The sequence below is a fragment of the Mirounga angustirostris genome, unplaced genomic scaffold (assembly GCF_029215605.1).
Source record: "Mirounga angustirostris isolate CCGP_5_RB_7025 unplaced genomic scaffold, mMirAng1.0.hap1 SCAF_12, whole genome shotgun sequence".
NCBI lineage: Eukaryota > Metazoa > Chordata > Mammalia > Carnivora > Phocidae > Mirounga > Mirounga angustirostris.
The window spans coordinates 106,291,746-106,315,702 of NW_026991720.1; the positions used below are offsets into that span (position 1 = coordinate 106,291,746).

The 23,957-nt window shown below is 40.6% G+C and overlaps 1 protein-coding gene across 1 annotated transcript in view; it reads left to right on the top strand.

Moving 5' to 3' along the window:
• LOC135362154 (alpha-mannosidase 2-like) overlaps nucleotides 1–15,668 on the top strand; it is a 63,462-nt gene extending 47,794 nt beyond the window's left edge. The window contains exons 7-9 of the mRNA XM_064575591.1: nucleotides 3,214–3,408; nucleotides 13,552–13,662; nucleotides 15,234–15,668. Coding sequence (XP_064431661.1) covers nucleotides 3,214–3,408; nucleotides 13,552–13,662; nucleotides 15,234–15,386 — 459 coding nt within the window. The 3' untranslated portion in view covers nucleotides 15,387–15,668. The remainder of the gene's footprint in view (nucleotides 1–3,213; nucleotides 3,409–13,551; nucleotides 13,663–15,233) is intronic.
• Nucleotides 15,669–23,957: the final 8,289 nt, after the last annotated feature.

A 23,957-nucleotide genomic window follows, 5' to 3' on the forward strand; every position in this document is an offset into this window, starting at 1 on the left:
GTGAGGACACATCCCACCAAGGAGCTACAACTCAGCTGCGCTTGAGGGAATATGGGGGCCCAGGGTGACTTGGGTTTCCAGTGTTTTGGGTTTAAAAAAAAAAAAGTTACCTGTTTTAGGGAGTTTTTTTGTTGTTGTTGACAATTTCACTGTGAGATCTCCTGGATTTTTTTTCTTTTTTGAGAGTTGGCCAAAAAACAGACAACTTTTTAATACCATGCAGACCTATCAAAACCTATGTGTAGGCAGATTTAGCTCACAGATCACCAGGCTTCACCTCTGCGCTAAATGAGATATATTTCTAAATCTTATGATTCATTAATTTTCATCAATTATTTCTTCTGTCTCTTTTTACCACATCCTTTCTCCTACTGTATTTTTCTCTCCTTTATTTATATTACATTTACTTGTTGATAGATTAAGTTTAAAAAAACATTTATCAAGTTCTCACCATGTATCAGGTCATACTGAATAAGCCAAAGTGACTCAAAATATCATCTCTTATTGTCTTAGATAATTTATTTAGCAAGTTTTGCTGTAGATGGATGGAAACCTTTGATGTTTAGGGATCAGATAACTTAAATGGGCTTCATGAAGGACACCATGGAGCCTAGCAGGAAGTTCTGATTTATAAAATAAGGGCTGGAACCCAATGAAGATCTCAACTTCTTGTGGTTTGGATCAGAATGTGCTATAAACTCTTTATAATCTCATACAGAATGCAAGGAGAAAGCTAGATCTGAACAGCTTGAAGCCTTCCAACCCACAAGGAACCAAATAATGTTTAGAGTAGTATATTAGTACTGCAAGGCTGGAGAATTCATTTACAGCTTAAAATTTCCTATAGCAAACATGTGTTATAAGCTTTGGGTTTATCATAAAGGTTACAGTTAAAAGATTACCTTTCCAGGAGATTAATCAAAAGGTGATAATTCACCAGCTAAATATCTTGTCGAGCCCCTCGTTGCTATAAACATGTTAAGAAAGTGCATGAATCATGGAACCTTCTGTGAGATTTTGTCCCACCCTGCCTGGCCAGCTTCCAGCAGCGTTATTTGTTCGTGGTGCTTTTATAGCTCTGAACCACAAATCTTCCCTAAACTTCTCTCCCTTATCCTGCTTAGGACAGTAAATGGCACAGTTCTTGAATTCTCGAAGCACTTACAGTCATGATATTGTTTCCTTTGACGAGACTTAGCATTAACATGTTTCTGAGTCTGAATCATTTTCTTAATCCAAAACTAGTTAAAGGATGAGACTCAGACATTTGATTGCAAAGGCAGCGGTTTCTTCTACAAGGTTGGGAGGATGTCTGGGGTGATGGTTCCCAGCACGTGTCCACAGAGCTGTGTCAGACTGACCGAGATTTGAGATTCACTCTGGGGGCTGTTAAGCTTTGGCTTCCTAGGGCTCACCCCTGGAAATTCTGATTAAGTAGATTTGGGTTAGGGTTCGGGGATCTATGTTTAAAGCTCCCCAAGCCATTTTTATGTATGGTAGGTTGCAGGGGGGCACTGAGAGTCAAGGGAACTGGTGTGGTTGGGAGGAAGAGTATATATGCACATTACTGTTTGAAAGGTATACATAATCCATCAAGAAGTATCCCACCTATTCACTGAAGTGTCCAGGGATTCCTCCAAGAGCATAGAACAAAGCCAGAGAGCATTCTCTGAATGTTACTTGACCTAGAATGGACTTAATGCCTTCTGATTCTGATACGGCAGGTGTCTTCTTTTCTGTTGGGATCTTTTATCTTTTATTATTGAAAAGTGATTTTGTCAGCAATCCTGACCTAGATTATGAAGTCCTTTGATCTTGGAGTACATTTAAAGTTTCCAGTTGAAACTGTTCCCTCAGTATTCAACAACATGCATTAAATTTCAGTATTGTTGGTGAATATTATTATATATGCTTTTTTAATCTTTCTTTTAAAAAAAGAGTGTGGGATGGGTGCATATTTTATTTACAAGTCATTTAGACCTTGTGTCAGTATCTCAGTATGCACTGTCCCTCTACTGCCTTTAATTTTTTTTCTTTCTCCATAGTCTGAATTGTAATGACATCTACAGTTCGCTGCTGGCAAGATGCTTGTCACTCTTTGCTCAATACCCTCTGTTCAGTGCTAATCTGACATTCTGAATTTTAAGCCCCGTATCTCCTCTAAATCCTATCTTTTCGGCCAGATAAGTAGCCAAGCCTTTTATTTGAGCCCTGTATTGCAGAAAGGATGCAAAATCAGAGGATATCAGTGAAATGGACAGTTTAAAAATAAGATACAAAATTAAATTTGTTCCACATGTCACTGTTGATCAAAAAACCTTTCTACATAAATTATTTTCTCTTCTCAGTGTTTTTCTCTGTGTGCTCTTATACCTTAGGCATTATTGGTTAAGATTCTACTTAGTCATCGATTTAGTTAATTGAGTGTGTCATCTACCATATGCCTATTGCCAGCCCTGGCAGACTTGTTTAATGTTTGAACATGCAGAACCACTTGTCTTTAAGTATATACCATAGCAATGACTAAAGTACTTTTAAATTCTACTGAATAATTGTGTACTAGGTAAATATGTACTAACTATTATATAACATAATTTAACAGTTTCAGTTCAGTGGTAGTGATTTACCAAATTTAACAGATGATATAGGTATACTCCTTGTGTTATTTTAAAAACCTTATTTATTTTGAGAGTTTTTCCCCCAAAAATCCTGTCATTGGGTAACATGTATGGAGCATAGCTTCAGATCACAAGATGTTATGGTCTAGTTGAGTGTATAAATGAAACCATGAGTATATGGTGGGTAAAACCTGAGGGAGAAGAGATCACATTTGATGATGTGCAAGATGTGTGAATATCCCAGCCCATCTATTTAAGAATTTTGTGGTAGGTTGAGAAAGAGTTTCCGTAAAATGTTATGCCTTGTCCTAAAATGTTTTTTGGAAAATGTTATCAGGATTTTTAGTACTACAGCAATGGAAAAAAGATCTTTCTAAACATGAGTTAGGTGGACACTGTTCATTTTCTTGTATTGCTTACAAATGGACTTGGTAATCTCTGTGTTGGCTAAGACTGTTATTTACAAAATATAAAATTAAAATATTTGTTTTTGTTTATATTTCTTTTCTATTTAAACCCTGTCAGGTAATTCCATTAATATTGTGAAAACTGCATATATATATAACACTTAAGCATTTCTGTTTTTTCTTGATAGGAAGAAGAAAAGAAGTCAGTCAGTTATCCTTCTCTCGTTAGCCACATAACTTCCTCTTTCCCGAATCATCCTGTCTTTACAATGACAGAAAAGATCCCCGTGCCCACCCTTCAGCTGCTAGGTGAATTCTCTCCGTTACTGTCATCTTTGCCTTGTGACATTCATCTCGTTAATCTGAGGACAATACAGTCAAAGGTATATCCCAAAATGTATCTATAAAGAATTACTTTTTTGTGATGTATTTGATATAAGGGGATGAGAAGCAGAAAGAACTGCAGCTGACCCTTGAACAGCATGAGCTGGAATTGCACTGGTCCACTTACACAGATTGTTTCCCATAAACACACTACAGGACTGAAAATGTATTTTCTCTTCCTTATGATTTTCTTAACATCATCTTTTCTCTAGCTTCTTTTATTATAAGAATACAGTGTAACATACATATAACATACAAAATGTGTGCTGATCACCTGTTCATGTTATCAGTAAGGCTTCCAACCAAGAGTAGGCTATTAGTCGTTATGTTTTGGGAGAGTCAGAGTCATGCGGATTTTTGACTCGGGGGAGGGGGATCATCGCCCCTAACCCCCTGCACAGCTCAAGGGTCAACTGTACTGTGGGTTTTACTGCGCCTCAAGGAGCCGTTAAGAGGACTTGGCCTTTAGGCAAAATCATTCTACCTTTCATTTGACTGTTGCTGTGTAGTTTAGAGCATATCCCACTACTAATTTATGTTATTCCCGGAAAAGTTCTATGTGGTGAGAAGGGCAGGGTATATTATCATTGTACAGATAAGAAAGCAAAAACTGGCCCTGGGGTCACATTATAGTAGGTGGGAGAACAGGCCGTAAGATCAGCTCTTCTGGCATTTTCCATTCATTTCTCCTTGTTAGCCAGTGTTTCTTGAGGAGTTAGAGAATTAAGAAGCATAGCATTTAATTATTTCTGTATCAGAGGCCTTGTACATTCATATCTTTCTCTTGAAAATCACTGCAACTCAGATGTTTGCATTGAGAAACCCAACTATTTAGAGACATCCAAAGATATACTAGAGGAAGAGAGGGGAAGGTTTTATTAGATTTGGAATTTTAATTCAGTTAGACTGCTTTTGTTTACATGTATGCCTACTTTTAAAGTCAGAGATTGCATTTGAAAAGAATAAAAATTAGACATTTGACATCATTTTTATCTTTTGTAGAGCTGTTTTGTGATATTGTGAATTGACATATGTGTAGCTACAAATAGTCTTAAGTGCTTAGGGATTCTGCAGGGAATGTAATAAATGGTCTGAGTATGAAAAGAAGAGAATGCTCGTGTTTGAAGACCACATAAGAAGAGAAAAATGTTTCGTTTAAGCACAAAGAACTAAAGCAAACCAAGTAAAGTAAGGATAAATGCCTGCAAATTTGGACATATAGGGCTTTTAAAACTGTATGACCAAGAGAAGGAACTTAGGCCTATGTAGGAATATCCATGAGGCTTATGATAATGAATACAGGTGAACACAGGAGGCCTGCATATATCTGCATGTGTCAAAAGCCTTGTTTGATCATGCGAACGAACCAGGATTTATTTCATGCCTACTACGTGCCAGTTATAGCTAAAGGCACTAGGGATACTGTCATGAGCAAACCAGACAATCACCCCTGCGTTTCTGAAGCATGGATTCTGGTGGGAGGAGAAAAATAAGAAAAAATAAGAGAAACATATAATGTGTTAGATGGTGATAAGTGTTAGGGAAAATAGGGAAGGATGGTTCTGGAAGATGATGCGAGTTTGCATAGTGTGGTTGGAAGAGGACCTTGCAGAAAGGGTGTTAATGGAGTAAAAATCTGAAGGAGGTTAGAGAGTAAGTGACTCATGCAGATTTCTGGGGGTAGAGTGGTCCAGGAAGAGTTACAAGCAAGTAGAAAGGCCTAAACGTGGGTGCCGTGGTGAGAATAGAAGCTCCATGTGAGCTGGTCTTTTCTTTGATTCCTTGCTGCATCCTGTTGCCTAGAAGAATGGTTGCACATAGAAGGGGCTCAGCAACAATTTGCTGATTGAGCGAATCTCATGAGCTCTGTTTCTAGGATTCTGCTAGTCTTTTGTGGGTCAACTTTTTGACTCATGGAAAGAACACACCAGCGATGGATAGCCTCCCTGAGCTTTTCCTCTCATTAATTCATAAGCCAAAGGGAATGAGGGGATGGGGGGGGTGGTACTAAAGACTCTGAGCCTCAGGTTGCCACCTCTGGGCATGATGGTAGAGGACATTAGCAACCTAAGGATCTGAAGGCTTCTGGGGCACATGGCGGCCACTGTTCCTTAGCCTCGTTTCTAGATGACTCTTTCCCATGATTGTTTTCTGGAAGCAGATCCAGTTGTCTGGAGTCAATGAATGTTGCTATTCAGTTGGTTCACACTCTGAAGAATTCGGCTCCGTGTGGTCTGGTCTCCACTCACTATGTCCGCTTGGCTTCCCCTTGTTCCTCACACCCTTCAACAGCTGGCCCACCTCCACTCCCTGATGGCTGGCCGAGTGCCGACTCAGCTGCCCGTTATAAAATGGGGCTGATATCAGATCTGCCTGCTGCGGGTCTGTTGTGAGCAACACATAAACTAATGCTTGTGAAAGCCCTTTGGAAACAGAAGTGCTTTATAAACATACGTTGTCCTGATGGTGCTTATGGTACTTGTCGTCTCAGGTGCAAACTAGGGTTTTAGCAGAGGAAATAGAAAGCAATTTAACAATTTGACCAGGAAGAATAAAGGCTGAAATATTATGTGTAACCATAACTAGCACACTGGCACATGATCAGAAGTCGGTATTATTGGGGGCTGTTTTACTTTATCCTATCAGTGCCGGTTCCTGTGTTAGTCTTTGACTCTTAGCACATATTTCTAACAGTTGGTTAAAAGCTCACCGGTAATCCAAGGGGATTGATTTGTCCATTCAAAATCACTTCTTTAAAGAATTGCATTCTGTCCCTTAACCTCTGATAATAGGAAAATAATCATTGAAAGAAGCTGACGTAGGTATTGAATCAAAGAAAGCTCGGTACTTAAAAAGGCGTCAAGTGTAATTTCATGGTTACACTAAAAGAAGACAAAAATCACTTGGAAGAAATCCAGAAACCAGACCTCAGCATTTTGGATTGTATCCCTATTTCTGTGTGCTGGCAGCTCCAAACATATAATAATGAATTGTTCCTCTGGAGGTTGCAAAGCATTTTTCCCACTGAAGTAGTGTGAACATAGCTCTTAGCTTCCAAGCCAGACCAGGGTCTCCACTGGCCTGTATGTAAGTAAGCATTTTCCTAACTACCACCTCCCACAAGAAACATGTCTGAGAACCACCTTCACAGGATGGAGCCATGTCTTTGTTTCTGCCGCACCTCCTCGTCGGCAGCGGGATGGAGGAGGCCCCTGCTTGCCCAGCTCCCAGGTCACCGTCTGATGGTTCCTCAAGTTCTAAACGTCACATGGGCAGCCTGACTCCTCAGGGAGAAAGGGGTTATGGACTCGAGCAACAGTGAGAGAGGCAAGGTAGGGTTGGAGGTGTTGCTAACCCACCAAGGTGCTGCAGCATTTCCAGCTACCAGTCCTCAGAGTCCTATGTGTCCAGATCACACCAGGGAGATTTTGAAATAGAGAAGACTTACAAATTTCCCCATCTCTGAGATTCTGATTCCCTAGGTCTGGGGTGGGGCAACTTAGGAATCAGTAATTTTCAAAAACTCTCATGATTCTAGAAATTACTGTTATCTCCATTGACTAAATTGGGAAAGTAAAAGTTAGAAATTAAATGACTAAGATAAAATTACACAGTGGTACATGGCAGAATTAGGGCCCACATGCAGGTTTTCTGAATCTGGGTGCTGTACAGGGCCTCAGAGGGTGGCGTTTGACTTCTTAAGAGTTACTAAATCTGTTCCTCAGAGTCCAGTTTTTCAGGAATTATTCTGTATTGGTAGATGAGTTTATGGTTTTATATAAGCATATGTTGCTCTTATTTTATATGTTTTTGGAAAAAAACTGATTGCATGTCATCTAGTTGCAGTCAGAGGACGATGGGAGCAGGCATCTCTTAAACCCTGCCTCGCAGCACCGCCGAGTGTGCCAGTGAAGTCCCGTCTAGCAGTGAACTGTCAGCCTTCTCCTCCTGGAGGCTCGGCCCCCCTCTCTTCTCTTTACCATCTCCTTTTCTTGTACTGTCAGAAGCTTGAGATATTAAAAAGAAGATTCTGTAAAGGCTTGAAAGCTGGGGAACAGGAGCACCAGTGAAGTGGTCGGGAACAGGAAAACCATGCCATCCTCAGGAAAGGGTATTGATTAGGGGGGAAGGGAGTCTTGGTAGAGAGGATGCTGGGAGAATCTCACAGGGGCATGGATCATCGGTCGGGGTTCTGTAGGCTGGAGAGATAGCTTCAGCCTGGAATGCAGACATTCCAGGGACCAGAAGGAATTTGATTAAGCCATTTAATTAAAGGCTTCATGGAGCCATGCTGCCTTGATGTTTTGCACAATGATACGTTGTTCAACCTTTTTCTTTCCCCCAGATTATTTCCACCTCTTTTATGTTCAGATGTATTTTTATTTAATTCATTTATAGATATGTATCTTTATATCTGTATCTACTTCTCTCTCCGTGTATTACATTTAGCTCTATCTCTGACATTTTATTCTGATTTCTGCTTAACCATTTCTTGCAAATAGTTAAATATTATCATTTCAACATCACCACTTACTGAATAAGATTTTCTCTTTCCACTTGTTTACACACCCCCTTTTCTTATAAGAGGCAGTTTAAGGTTTTTACTTCATTTTGCCTTTCTTAGAAGAATTGATCGGTGCTTTATTAATCTCCCTGGCTTCTGGAAAGGTGAAAATTGTGGAGAAAATTTCCTCGTTGTACAGCCCTTCACCTTCTCTGTTCTTTCTGTCATCTTATCTTGTTGATCGAAACAGGATAACTGTTATTGGACATTTTAATGAATGCCCTGGAAAATGAATTCCTACTGGTTACTTCCTGTCTCAGGACTTAAAATGCAGTGTGCAGTTTTCCCACCTTTCCAGTTGCCAGAATACAGGGAAAGATGGATGTCAGTCGGCATTTTCAAGGAATCTGGGCAGGTTGGAGAAATTTCTCCACCAGCTGTTTAGCCATGCCTTAATTTGTATGGACCTTAGACATTCTTTGAGGAGGATAGAGACACATTTCTCTTAGGGAATCTAGTCGAAGTTATGGCTTCTCTCTTCCACAGAAAAAAAGGGTGCACACATAACGTTGACTACAGTTTCCAGGAGTGTGCTTATCTGTGAAGCTCACCTTATTAATGAGCAAGTCAGATTTCTTTTGGTGTGAGACGGGACAGCCACAGCTCTCTCTTCTGGGTTCTCACCCATCGATGGAGGGACACTTGCCTGCTGCTCTGCTTATGAGACACTGCCGTGTGCATATATGATTTTCAGAATGGCTTTAAATCCCGTTTAAAATGGGGCGGGTGGGTGGAAATGACAGTGTCCATGCCTTCCTTTCTCAACTAATGTATGTTCTGATAAGTCGTGGTTTTAGGCTGCTGGAACCTTGGATTAAATACTCCCTTTTTCTAAGCTCAGATCAGAGAGTGAGCTCCTTCGGGTTATAGCCTTTTCTTCTGTTACATTAAAAGTGATCTTTCTCTTTCCCCTCCTAGCGGGTGTCCTTGAGCGCCAGTCCATAGCTAGCGCGAAGGCAGGGGGGCGAAGCTGGTAGAGCACTTTGGAGTCCCGCTGCCTTTGTTTGAGCACATCACCTGTGCTTACCGGCCAGTTTGCTTAGCACACAGCCCCTCATTCTCCCATTTGCCTCATTCGCAACGTGGCCATGATAACAGGACATACCTCAGAGGTGTCCTAGGGATCAAATGAGTTAATGTTTGTAGAGCACTTAGAACAGTATCTGGCACATACTAAGCACTGAGTGCGTGACGAATGAAGGTTGTCAACAGTGAGAGTTCAGCCATGAGCAGTGGTGATTGTTGCTAAAAATGAAATAAAATGTAGGCACTTTTTTTTTGTATAAATTGGAGGTTGAATTTTATTCCCAAAGTAAATCTCGATGTCACCTTGACTTGTATTCCGTATATATTTTTTGAAAAGTTAATAAGATACCTAAAATTGTGTGCTGGGCATTATGCTGAGTGTTTTCTTTGTAAAGAGAGCCTTATTTAGCTCTCCCAGCAGTACTGTGAAGGTAGGCAATATTGTGCCCCCCTGTTACAGAAGAGGAAACTAGCTGACCTAAAGATGGTAGGTAGCTTTCCCAGGTCATGCAGCCAGTAAATGGTGTGCTGAGAGGCGCACCCCAGCATGTTGACTGCAGATCCCCGCCCAGAACCTTCTACTCCTCTTGTATGGAAACAAAGGGGAGTGAGAGTGCTGAAAATGTTAGGGAATACTCTGCCTGTTTTTCTCTTGACCACTCAGTTATGATGGGACACCCTCAGAAGGATCCACCATCTGTGGGAAAGGTCATGAAGGACTAATGTAGGGTCGGTCAGTGATCATTGCTAGTTTACTATGAGAAGGCATGCTTCATGATTGCGATGTTCATGTGCACTTAAATATAATAATACAAACTTGTATACCACCTCCACTGTTTCAAAGGCTGTTATGAGATGAATTGAGTTCTTCCATGAGAAGTATTCTGTACAGGGTCCCACACACGGCAAGTGCTCAAAAAGTGTTAGCTGCGATTACTGTTACTGTCATTGTGGTTGGGACTTGATCCTCAGAGGGGCGCTTCACGAGTCTCCCGAGTTTTCTGAGTTCTGAGAGGTTAAATGACGTATCTGCAGACACAGGACTGGTTCGTGTGTTTTGCCCCCAGTCCAGCTGCTTCTAGCCTTGATGGCGTCGTTCTGCCAGCCGCACCATCTTCCGTCCCCCCCCACCCACCCCGTTGCCAGAGAAACCTCCCGGGCCCTGCTTAGCCTCAGAGCCACAGGTTGCTTTATCCCCTGGAAGTAAGTTCTGCGGTGGATTCTCCAAGTGACTTCGGAACACCCAGGCCTTCCCGAGGGGATTCAGTCTCAAATGTGATCTGAGCTGTAAACAGATACCTTCACAAAAAAGATGCTGTTCACTGGAGGAGAGTAAACAGACTCTGAAAGACCTGTTTTTATATTCATTAATGTGAAAGACCATTAATGTGTAACCATGAAATTACACTTGAAAGAAGCTGCATATTCAAGTTAAATTCACAGTTTCCCTACTTTGAAAAACAGTTTTCTTGGATATAAAATGATGAGACAGACTTTGAAACTGAAAAACTGCTGCTTTGCCTCAGGTATTTTTGCTTGAAAACTGATACTTTCATGAATATTTAATTTTTAAAAACTTGGACAAGATGATTGCTATTTCAGTTGGTGTTCTGGTCCTTACGAAAGTGATGCAGTTTTGGTTTTTAGAGAAAGTGTAACATTTTTCCATCAGTGAAAATTACTCTTTATGACTTCAATTTCTACTTTTGCATTGTTTAAATCTCTTGTAAAACTAATGGCAAAATTCCAAAGATGCTTCCTTTTGCTTTTTTTTTTTATTATCACCTCCAGTCTGGTAAAGGCCTCACACATTCATTATTTCAAGAGCAGATGTGTTGCAGGAATTTTCACAAAGCCTGCTGTCTGGTGGTTTTGTAAGGATGGTTTAGTGAGTTAAAATGGCTAAATGTTTCAGGTTATAATGATAAGTGCTTTTAAAAGAGCCTCATCAATAGACCATGTAAATAGTGAATCTGAATTGGGACTTAGTCATGATTTTGTTATGTTATGATTTTGATGCATAATTGTTGACATACAGTTTGGAGGGTCTCTTGATTCCTCAGCTACAGAGTTATAATGTCACTAAAGAAAATTTGTGAATAAAAAATTAAGTGAGCTATTGGGAAAATAATCACCAGTACTTATCTGATAGATTACAATGACAGAAAGAATAATGGCTAAAATGTACCAAGGGCTTCCTCTGCTGCAGACACTGGGCTGAGTCTCTGTTACACAATTGAATTTCATCTCCATTTTATGCTACAGGAGAAACCAGGTTTTGCTAAAAGCATCTAGGAAATTGCAGAGCTAGGATCTAGATGTCGAGCTGCCTGACTCCCAGCCCAGGTTCTGATCCATTTTCTGTAGCTTCTACACCAACACATTCTGTCCTATAAGCTAAGCCACCATACCTCATATTTTCAACGTCTTACTAGACGCCATGACTCCATGAAGAGGGGAAACCTGCATTAGGTCCATTTTATAGGCAAAGAAACTGATGCTTAGGTGATCAGTAACTATTCCAAGCCTATACACTTAGCACACGAGAGACTTGTCCTTGTCCTTCTGGAGACCTTATGTATGTCATAAATGAAGGATTTTTTTTTTTTTTTTTTTTTTTTACTGTGCTCGTTTCATGCTCTTTTGGGACTGTGTGAAACACCTTGAAATTTTATTTTTTTATTTTTTTATTATTTTTTAAAGATTTTATTTATTTATTTGAGAGAGAGAGAATGAGAGACAGAGAGCACGAGAGGGAAGAGGGCAGAGGGGGAAGCAGACCCCCCGCTGAGCAGGGAGCCCGATGTGGGACTCGATCCAGGGACTCCAGGATCATGACCTGAGCCGAAGGCAGACGCTTCACCGACTGAGCCACCCAGGCGCCCCACCTTGAAATTTTATTAGAAAACATTGTCATATGATTTAAACTTGCTATGTTTATCATGTTGGTCCTGTGATGACTCAGAATTCCTTAAATGACTTTTTCCTCTCCCTTCAAACAAAATCTTAGCAGTACCACTGCAGAATACCAGTGTGAAATATCATAAAGCAGGTTATTCCAGCCAAGAATCCGAGGTGAGGCCAGCTTTAAATTGTTGAGGCACATTAAAGTCAAATCAGTGGTGAGAATGCTGACAGCTCCTCCTCAGAAAAGATGTCTCTGTGGCACATTTAAAAATCATATCCCCCAGTGAAGATGATTAAGAACTTGGACATATTCGTATCTGTGGCCACAGAGGAGAAAAAGGGATCATTTTCATCACAGGTCAGTGCTGAGCACACTGAACTCCTTTGAATAACTGTCCCTTTCTTAATTCGTCCAAGGATTCTTAATTTATTTTGCTTATTATCAGAAGCGTCTCCCCCCTTGAGGAAACATAAAATTTATTAAGAGAATTGTAACTTAAAATATTCAGAGCACTCCTGGCATCTTTACTTAAATGGATGCAAGAAATTTTACTGCAAGAAAGTATATATTGATCCCTGTAGCTGACTTGTCATGTTTAGTATTTTTCTCTTTGCACAAGAAGAATAGCTTCTGTAATGTGAATTTAAATGATACATCAAGCTAATAAATGTGGTTGGCCTAGCAAGTGATAAGCATAACTAACTCAATTTAAATGTCTTTTATATAAAAATAATGAACCAGTGCATTAAAGATTAAAAATATTAATGCAATTAGCAAAAATTAGCATTCAATAAAGAAGTGTGTTTCAGTTTTGAGATGGATGATACATCATTCAATGACCAGATAAGGACTAAATTCAGGTACACTTTATTCAGCTGGCGTGTATGTTAAAAACCAAATAAATAAAAATTAAATGCTTTATTTGCCCCTTTGCAACGACGTGGGTGGAACTAGAGGGTATTATGCTAAGCGAAATAAGTCAGTCAGAGAAAGACAATTATCATATATAATCTCACTCGTATGTGGAATTTAAGAAACAAAACAGGATCATAGGGGAAGGGAGGAAAAAGTAAAACAAGACAAAACCCGAGAGGGAGACACCATAAGAGACTCTTAATCATAGGGAACAAACTGAGGGTTGCTGGAGGGGAGGGGTTACAGGAATGGGGTAACTGGGTGATAGACATTTAGGAGGGCACGTGATGTAATGAGCACTGGGTATTATATAAGACTGATGAATCACTGACCTCTACCTAGACATGAAACCAGTAATACATTATATGTTAAGTAATTGAATTTAAATTAAAAAAAGTAAATGCTTTATTTGAAGAAACTTTGATAAAACAGTATGTGGCATGTAAACAAAAGGACACGCAGGTCCTTGGGGACTGTGCCAGAAACCAGGGCATGAGGTGACTTAAAACATATTGTCACCTGCCTCCTTGTGGGGGAGGTAGAGGGGATGTAGCAGGTGTGACAGTGAACGTGGGACTGGAGGGGAAATGAATTTTCCTGGCTTCACTGCTAAATAAAGTGAGCATTTTTGGTTTGGGGACGCTGACTTTAAAACAGTGGAGTATACAGTGGTGTCGCTATTTGCCTTAATGTCGCTGTGGCGTCTTGTCACTCTATGCTCATCTGCAGGTGGATGGCAAGCATTCCGATGAGGCAGCCTTGATCCTCCACAGGAAGGGGTTTGACTGCCGCTTCTCGAGCAGAGACACGGGGCTGCTTTGTTCCACAACCCAGGGAAAGGTGAGCTGAAAAGTGGTTTTTGCTTGTTGATTTCATGTGCTTTGAAATCCTTGCTTTCTGCTAATCATTCTGACAATAAGATAACGTTTCATTGCCTCTTCGTGGACTCATTCCCCTCAGCTGCTGTAATTTAGCTCAAGTCTCTCCATCTTAAGAAAGCACTTTCTCAACCTTCGATCTCTTCTCCTTGTCAGCATCAAAATGCACGTCTGGAACATGGGCACGTGTAGGGGCAACATTCTCCTCCATTCCTAGGCCTTCCGTTGCCAGCCGACAAAACATCCTCTCCCCGCCCCCCATCCCCCAATATTCCCTCCTCTCTCACACATGCTCATGTAGGATCTAGGTCCATGAAGTCTCAGAGGGGCAAAAGCAGGTTTTATAATAACTAAAGGTGGGGTGGGGTGGGGTAGGGAAGTGGTGACACTGGCCAGTCGGCCCCGAAGCAACCTTACTTAGCTCCAGTCAGTTGTTGTCCCAGGGGAAATGAGGGTCTAGATCTCCTGATCAAGACAGATTTGCATAGGAGTCCTCACCGTGCCAGCCAAACAGGTCTTCAGGCTGACCTGCCGGCTGCCCAGTCTTTCTGTCTCCTTTGAGCTGGTCTTTCTGATAGTTCCCTCAGGCTCTCCTTGGAAGGAAATGAACCTCCAGCCTTCTGCCTCTGGCTCTGAGCAGGTTGTGCTCAGAGAAGACAGCTGGATGGCACACAGGCAGGTCTGCCCCACGGGGCAGCTCAGCTGACCCAGCTCTTCTCCAAAACCTCACAGATAACCTGTAGATCAGACTTAAGAGATTCATTTCCAACCCCACCAACTAGAATGTGCATAGGGTCTGAAAAGGAGAGAAAAGACAATATGGTAGGGGGTCAAAATCCACTTAGGCAGATAAGCTTCTTCATTTCTCGTATCATGCCCTCCGTGGAATTGGTGCGAAGAAAGCACTGATGGTTTTGGGTTTGTTTTTCATGATATTTACGCTTTACCTTATTACTGATGATGTGAGTGTACTTGGTTGTAAGCATTTGTATATAGACATTAAGGCGTCAAGTTTTAAGGGGATTATATGGTCCAGAGAGACATGGGATGAGGGTAGTACTTTCTCAGCAACCCCCCAACCCTGAAAATGGGACTCACTGACATGAGGAGCCTGTGTCCTTTCTCTCAGCTCTTTGGGAACAAGAAGAACGACAAATGTTAGGTGTAAATGTTGGGTGTAAGAGGATACGGATGTTTTTAAAGCTTGCTGGCTCATAGATGTGTTTTCTTTTATTGAAAAAGTGGCCCCTGCACGTGATAAGTTCTCAAGAAATTCAGAAGAAGAATGTAGAGTGAGCTGTCCTCTCCTGGTTACACTTCTCCTAGGTGTCCCTCCCAGGGTGGTCTGTGTGTCCAGGCACGCATAGCTGTATCTAATCTCCTTCCTCTTCCTCTTTTTATCATTAAAAGGAAACTTCAAATACACTGTTTTACTCTCCTACTATTTTCCACTGAATAAATATATAGATGTGCTACTAATCTTTCTTCAAAGTTGACCTAACTGTGCAATTTTTTTTATCATTTATTTTCTAGATTTTGGTACAGAAGCTTCTTAGCATGTTTACTGTCGCAAGTCTCATACCTTCATCATTATCCTTGATGCATTCACCTCCAGACGCCCGAAATATAAGTGAGATCAACTTGAGTCCCATGGAAATCAGCACATTCCGAATCCAGTTGAGATGAACCTGGCTTTCAAATTTTGATTGGGAAGCATTGTCTTTTATACACTTCTTGGTTTGACGTGCAATAAGGAAGCACATTATTTTAGCTTCTGGCTACTGTGAGGACATGAATTCTGTGATTGTTATTATTATTATTATTATTATTATTATTATTATTATTATTATTATTATTATTACTAGTACAGAAAGAAAAAAAAAAGCCATGCTATAGCCAGTTTTTCTTTAAGTTCCATCCATGAATCACCACCATCAGTATGAATCGATGCAACAATGAAGGAAGAAATGTCTAAAACAACCTCTCCACAGATTGTATCTCAGGTTAAATGCTAACTAACTATATCTGTGTCGGGAGTTGTGAAGAGATTGTTATAAGTATTCATGTTGCTGATCCTTCATTAGTTTTACAAAAATACCCATTTTTACCAAAATGGAATAAAAAGCTGAAGGGTAATAGCTAATGGCCAAAATGGTTGCAATCGTTCATACGCATTCGAAAAATTTTGTGTATTGAAATATGTGGAAAAGTGCAATCCATCAACCCTTATGATATCTGTACATCATTGATCTTCACACCTTTTTCTAATGTACCACTTGACCCCTCCCTTCTCACTCTTTGTATTTCCAGAAATAGCAGATTTTGAATCATTCAATAGTAGAAAAAGAGGCATATTTTCATTACTTGACAATGTGGGTGGGATAGGTGCAATTTATTCCATTGTCACTAAGATAGAAAAAGCAATCCCATAGGTACCATAACCTCTTTTAGGTACCACAAGGTGTCTTTTTACACAGCTCATTTGAATACAGATGTTCGGAGAAGGGTTTTCTATTTTAAAAATAACCATATCAAAATAAATGTGCCTTATTTTTTTATAAGTCTTGTTAAATCTTTTGGTGTCCATATGACTGAGGAAGGGGGAGAGGGCGGGGGTGGGGAGGAGGTGGGTACTTTCTATGACACGTAAAGTGTTATCGGTTTTGCCTGACAATGCTGGCCACATTCTGATCTGTTTCATTAAATTTGTGGTGATGTTATTCTAAACATTTTGACTATTTGAATGTACTGAGATGTCAGAAAACAAAACAAGGAAGAAAAACTACTGTTCATTAAAATCCGCTGCTGCCAAGAAGATGGCAGCTTGAAGCAAGGATTTTGTGACATGCAAAATCCATACACTGTTTCCATTTCACAGGAGGTAACTCTATGAAAGAATGCTTTAAAAGGGACCCTGTTTTGAAATCCACTTATAGGTAGCTCATCCTGATTTCTTTTATTAAAGAACATGTGTGTTGAGTGAATTCCAAACTTTTGTACGTGCTAACCTCAAAGTGAAGTTCCAAGCCTATGTGCCATTACAGTACTTTTTTTTTTTAATTTTTTTATTCTTATGTTAATCCCCTTACATTACAACATTAGTTTTAGATGAAGTGTTCCATGATTCATTGTTTGTGCACAACACCCAGTGCTCCATGCAGAATGTGCCCTCCTAAATACCCACCACCAGGCTAACCCATCCTCCCACCCCCCTCCCCTCTAGAACCCTGTTTGTTTTTCAGAGTCCATCGTCTCTCATGGTTCGTCTACCCCTCCGATTTCCCCCGCTTCATTCTTCCCCTCCTGCTACCTTCTTCTTCTTTTTTTTTTCTTAACATATATTGCATTATTTGTTTCAGAGGTACAGATCTGAGATTCAACAGTCTTGCACAATTCACAGCGCTTACCAGAGCACATACACTCCCCAGTGTCTATCACCCAGTCACCCCATCCCTCCCACCCCACCCCCCACTCCAACAACACTCAGTTTGTTTCCTGCGATTAAGAATTCCTCATATCAGTGAGATCATATGATACATGTCTTTCTCTGTTTGACTTATTTCACTCAACATAATACCCTCCAGTTCCATCCACGTTGTTGCAAATGGCAATATCTCATTCCTTTTGATGGCTGCATAATATTCCATTGTATAGATATACCACATCTTCTTTATCCATTCATCTGTCGATGGACATCTTGGCTCTTTCCACAGTTTGGCTATTGTGGACATTGCTGCTATAAACATCGGGGTGCACGTACCCCTTCGGATCCCTACTTTTGTATCTTTGGGGTAAATACCCAGTAGTGCAATTGCTGGATCATATGGTAGCTCTATTTTCAACTTTTTGAGGAACCTCCATACAGTTTTCCAGAGTGGCTGCACCAGTTTGCATTCCCACCAACAGTGTAGGAGGGTTCCCCTTTCTCCGCATCCCCGCCAACATCTGTCGTTTCCTGACTTGTTAATTTTAGCCATTCTGACTGGTGTGAGGTGATACCTCATTGAGGTTTTGATTTGGATTTCCCTGATGCCGAGCGATATTGAGCACTTTTTCATGTGTCTGTTGGCCATTTGGATGTCTTCTTTGGAAAAATGTCTGTTCATGTCTTCTGCCCATTTCTTAATTGGATTCTTTGTTCTTTGGGTGTTGAGTTTGATGAGTTCTTTATAGATTTTGGATACTAGCCCTTTATCTGATATGTCATTTGCAAATATCTTCTCCCATTCTGTCGGTTGTCTTTTGGTTTTCTTAACTGTTTCCTTTGCTTTGCAAAAGCTTTTTATCTTGATGAAGTCCCAATAGTTCATTTTTGCCCTTGCTTCCCTTGCCTTTGGCGATGTTTCTAGGAAGAAGTTGCTTCGGCTGAGGTCAAAGAGGTTGTTGCCTGAGTTCTCCTTTAGGATTTTGATGGACTCCTGTCTCACATTGAGGTCTTTCAGCCATTTGGAGTCTATTTTTGTGTGTGGTGTAAGGAAGTGGTCCAGTTTCATTCTTCTGCATGTGTCTATCCAATTTTCCCAACACCATTTGTTGAAGAGACTGTCTTTGTTCCATTGGACATTCTTTCCTGCTTTGTCGAAGATTAGTTGACCATAGAGTTGAGGGTCCATTTCTGGGCTCTCTATTCTGTTCCATTGATCTATGTGTCTGTTTTTGTGCCAGTACCATGCTGTCTTGATGATGACAGCTTTGTAATAGAGCTTGAAGTCCGGAATTGTGATGCCACCGGCTTTGCTTTTCTTTTTCAATATTCCTCTGGCTATGCGGGGTCTTTTCTGGTTCCATACAAATTTTAGGATTATTTGTTCCATTTCTTTGAAAAAAGTGGATGGTATTTTGATGGGGATTGCATTGAATGTGTAGATTGCTCTAGGTAGCATTGACATCTTCACAATATTTGTTCTTCCAATCCATGAGCATGGAACGTTTTTCCATTTCTTTGTGTCTTCCTCAATTTCTTTCATGAGTATTTTATAGTTTTCTGAGTAAAGATCCTTTGTCTCTTTGGTTAGATTTATTCCTAGGTATCTTATGGTTTTGGGTGCAATTGTAAATGGGATCGACTCCTTAATTTCTCTTTCTTCTGTCTTGTTGTTGGTGTATAGGAATGCCACTGACTTCTGTACATTGATTTTATATCCTGCCACTTTACTGAATTCCTGTATGAGTTCTAGCAGTTTTGGGGTGGAGTCTTTTGGGTTTTCCACATAAAGTATCATATCATCTGCAAAGAGTGAGAGTTTGACTTCTTCTTTGCCAATTTGGATGCCTTTGATTTCTTTTTGTTGTCTGATTGCTGTGGCTAGGACTTCCAATACTATGTTGAATAGCAGTGGTGATAGTGGACATCCCTGCCGCGTTCCTGACCTTAGGAGGAAAGCTCTCAGTTTTTCCCCATTGAGAATAATATTTGCTGTAGGTTTTTCATAGATGGCTTTTATGATATTGAGGTATGTACCCTCTATCCCTATACTCTGAAGAGTTTTGATCAAGAAAGGATGCTGTACTTTGTCAAAAGCTTTTTCTGCATCTATTGAGAGGATCATATGATTCTTGTTCTTTCCTTTGTTAATGTACTGTATCACATTGATTGATTTGCGGATGTTGAACCAACCTTGCAGCCCAGGGATAAATCCCACTTGGTCATGGTGAATAATCCTTTTAATGTACTGTTGGATCCTATTGGCTAGTATTTTGGTGAGAATTTTTGCATCCATGTTCATCAGGGATATTGGTCTGTAATTCTCCTTTTTGATGGGGTCTTTGTCTGGTTTGGGGATCAAGGTAATGCTGGCCTCATAAAATGAGTTTGGAAGTTTTCCTTCCGTTTCAATTTTTTGGAACAGTTTCAGAAGAATAGGTATTAATTCTTCTTGAAATGTTTGGTAGAATTCCCCTGGGAAGCCATCTGGCCCTGGGCTTTTGTTTTTTGGGAGATTTTTGATGACTGCTTCAATTTCCTTAGTGGTTATAGGTCTGTTCAGGTTTTCTATTTCATCCTGGTTCAGTTTTGGTAGTTGATACATCTCTAGGAATGAATCCATCTCTTCCAGGTTATCTAATTTGCTGGCATAGAGTTGCTCATAATATGTTCTTATAATTGTTTGTATTTCTTTGGTGTTGGTTGTGATCTCTCCTCTTTCATTCATGATTTTGTTGATTTGGGTCATTTCTCTTCTCTTTTTGATAAGTCTGGCCAGGGGTTTATCAATCTTGTTAATTCTTTCAAAGAACCAGCTCCTAGTTTCGTTGATCTGTTCTACTGTTCTTTTAGTTTCTATTTCATTGATTTCTGCTCTGATCTTTATGATTTCTCTTCTCCTGCTGGGTTTAGGCTTTATTTGCTGTTCTTTCTCCAGCTCCTTTAGGTGTAGGGTTAGGTTGTGTACTTGAGACCTTTCTTGTTTCTTGAGAAAGGCTTGTATTGCTATATACTTTCCTCTTAGGACTGCCTTTGCTGCATCCCAAAGATTTTGAACAGTTGTGTTTTCATTTTCATTGGTTTCCATGTATTTTTTTAATTCTTCTTTAATTTCCTGGTTGACCCATTCATTCTTCAGTAGGATGCTCTTTAGCCTCCATGTATTTGAGTTCTTTCCGACTTTCCTCTTGGGATTGAGTTCTAGTTTCAAAGCATTGTGGTCTGAAAATAGGCAGGGAATGATCCCAATCTTTTGGTACCGGTTGAGACCTGATTTATGACCTAGGATGTGATCGATTCTGGAGAATGTTCCATGGGCACTAGAGAAGAATGTGTATTCCGTTGCTTTGGGGTGGAATGTTCTGAATATGTCTGTGAAGTCCATTTTGTCCAGTGTGTCATTTAAAGTCTTTATTTCCTTGTTGATCTTTTGCTTAGATGATCTGTCCATTTCAGTGAGGGGGATGTTAAAGTCCCCCACTATTATTGTATTGTTGTCGATGTGTTTCTTTGCTTTTGTTATTAATTGCCTTATATAATTGGCTGCTCCCATGTTAGGGGCATAGATATTTACAATTGTTAGATCTTCTTGTTGGATAGATCCTTTAAGTATGATATAGTGTCCTTCCTCATCTCTTATTACAGTCTTTGGTTTAAAATCTAATTTGTCTGATATAAGGATTGCCACCCCAGCTTTCTTTTGGTGTCCATTAGCATGGTAAATGGTTTTCCACCCCCTCACTTTCAATCTGGGGGTGTCTTTGGGTCTAAAATGAGTCTCTTGCAGACAGCATATCGATGGATCTTGTTTTTTAATCCAGTCTGTTAGCCTGTGTCTTTTGATTGGGGCATTTAGCCCATTTACATTCAAGGTAACTATTGAAAGATAGGAATTTAGTGCCATTGTATTGCCTGTAAGGTGACTGTTACCGTATATTGTCTGTGTTCCTTTCTGGTCTATGTTGCTTTTAGGGTCTCTCTTTGCTTAGAGGACCCCTTTCAAGATTTCCTGTAGGGCTGGTTTTGTGTTTGCAAATTCCTTTAGTTTTTGTTTGTCCTGGAAGCTTTTTATCTCTCCTTCAATTTTCAATGACAGCCTAGCTGGATAGAGTATTCTTGGCTGCATATTTTTCTCATTTAGTGCTCTGAATATATCCTGCCAGTCCTTTCTGGCCTGCCAGGTCTCTGTGGATAGGTCTGTTGCCAATCTAATGTTTCTACCATTGTAGGTTACATATCTCTTCTCCCGAGCTGCTTTCAGGATTTTCTCTTTGTCTCTGAGACTCGTAAGTTTTACTATTAGATGTCGGGGAGTTGACCTATTTTTATTGATTTTGAGAGGGGTTCTCTGTGCTTCCTGGATTTTCATGCCTGTTTCTTTCCCCAAATTAGGGAAGTTCTCTGCTATAATTTGCTCCATTATACCTTCTGCCCCTCTCTCTCTTTCTTCTTCTTCTGGGATCCCAATTATTCTAATGTTGTTTCGTCTTATGGTATCGCTTATCTCTCGAATTCTGCCCTCATGATCCAGTAGTTGTTTATCTCTCTTTTTCTCAGCTTCTTTATTTTCCAGCATTTCATCTTCTATATTACTGATTCTCTCTTCTGCCTCATTTATTCTAGCAGTTAGCGCCCCCAATTTTGATTGCACCTCCTTAATAGCCTTTTTGATTTCTACTTGGTTGGATTTTAGCTCTTTTACTTCTCCAGAAAGAGTTTCTCTAATAACTTCCATATTTTTTTCAAGCCCAGCTAGTATCTTTAAAGTGATGATTCTGAACTCTAGATCTGACATCGTACTAATGTCCGTATTGAGTAGGTCCCTGGCAGTCGGTACTGCCTCTTGTTCTTTTTGTTGAGGTGATTTTTTCCGTCTCGTCATTTTGTGTGGAGGAGAATAAATTAATGAGAGAACAAAATGCTAGCAGAGTAACCACGTCCCCAGAAAATATACTCTAAACAAATCAGAAAAGACCTGAAGCAGTGGGATAAGAAGGGGAAAGAGAGAAAAAAGAAAAAGAAAAAAAAAGAAAAAGATAAAGATAAAAACAAAAACAAACAAAACAAAACAACAACAACAAAAGAAAAACCAGAATGTGATCAAATATGATCTATATGGTATATAGATCAGTGCCACACACTAGATTTGGGGTGTGTTTTGGTCTTTTAGAAGAAAGTGTCTCCCAAAATTTTAAAGAAAGAAAAAGATATATGTACAAAAATAAGGGTTGATATGATGAAGGGATAGAAAATGACTGTAAAAATGGAAATTATAAAAAATTTTATAAAAGGAATTGATAAGAAGTTGTTTGAAAAAGAAAGAAGAAGATTTAAAAAAGAAAAAAGAAAAAGAAAAAGAAAAAAAAAGGGAGAGGATGTGATCAGGCAGGGGAATAGAAAACACCATATACTAGAGATTTAGGGTATATTTTAATCTGTTAGAAGAAACTATCTCAAAATTTTAAAGAGAGAACAACTTATATATATAAGCCAAAAATATGGGTAACTACTATGAAGGGATAGAATATGACTCTAAAAATGAAAAATAAAAATGTTTTTTTTTTTAAAAAAGGGATTGATAAGATGTTGTTTGAAAAAGGGAAAAAGAAAAATTCAAAAAGAAATAAAAAGACAAAAAGACAGTTAAAAAAAAAATTAACTTTAAAAGACTAAGGAATCATGGTAAAAAAGCCGTGAATTCTATGTGCAGTATTCCCCTAGCGCTGGAGTTCTGCCGTTCTCATTGATCGGTAAACTTGGTCTTGGCTGGCTGTTCTCGCTGATCTTCTGGGGAGGGGCCTGTTGCCGTGGTTTCCAAATGTCTCTGCCGGAGGCGGAATTGCCCCGCCCTTGCCCCCTCCCGGCTAAGTCATCTGCTCAGGTTTGCTCTCCGGGGCTTTTGTTCCCTGCGAGCTTTCCGTACAGCTTTGGAGGCGGAGCGTGAAAATGGCGGCCTCCCAATCTCCGCCCCGGAGGAGCCGAGAACTCGGGCCCGCTCCTCAGTGAGCCCCCAGAGAAAAGCCGTCAGTCACTCCCGTCTCCCCGGTCTCCGGCTGCACTCCATGCTCAACCGGCCTGTGACCGCGCGTTTCTATCTCTGGCACCCGACCCGGTCTGGAGTCTCCAAACCCAGCAGATCCCTGCGGTGCCCTCCCGCGCGGCTCCTCCCGGGGGAGGAAGGTGAGTCTCCCCGGATCTGCCGCTTGTTGGGTCCCTGCTGGAGGAGCAGTGGCCCGGCTGTGCCGCGGATCACGGTTTATGTCAACCCCGAGCTGAGAGCCTGGGCCTGGGCTCCGCCTCTGCAGCCGGCTTCCCTGCTCCGATACCTGGGAGCTCTGCCGCCCTCAGGCACCCCCGGTCCTTCTGTGACCCCGAGGGTCCTGAGACCACACTGTCCCGGAGGGTTCCACCCCCCGCTTAGCCACCAGAGTGACGTCCCTCGGCGGAGCAGACTTTTAAAAGTTCCGATTTTGTGCTCCGCGGCTCTATCACTTGCCAGAAGCGGCCGACGGAGGCCCCTCCCCCGCCGTCTATCCTCCCGAATATCGCCGCAGATTCAATTCTCCGCACGTCCTACCTTTCAGAAAGTGGTCGCTTTTCTGTTCAGAAAGTTGTTGCTCTTCTTTTCTTTGATCTCCTGTTGGGTTTGTAGGTGTTCAGAATGGTTTGATCCCTATCCAGCTGAATTCCTGAGAGGAGACGAAATCCAGGTCTCCTACTCCTCCGCCATCTTGCTCCCTCTCTCCCATTACAGTACTTTTGATAAAATTTATTTGGGATCATGATTAACATGACATTAACACTGAAGCAACATTAGAAACATTTAGAATATT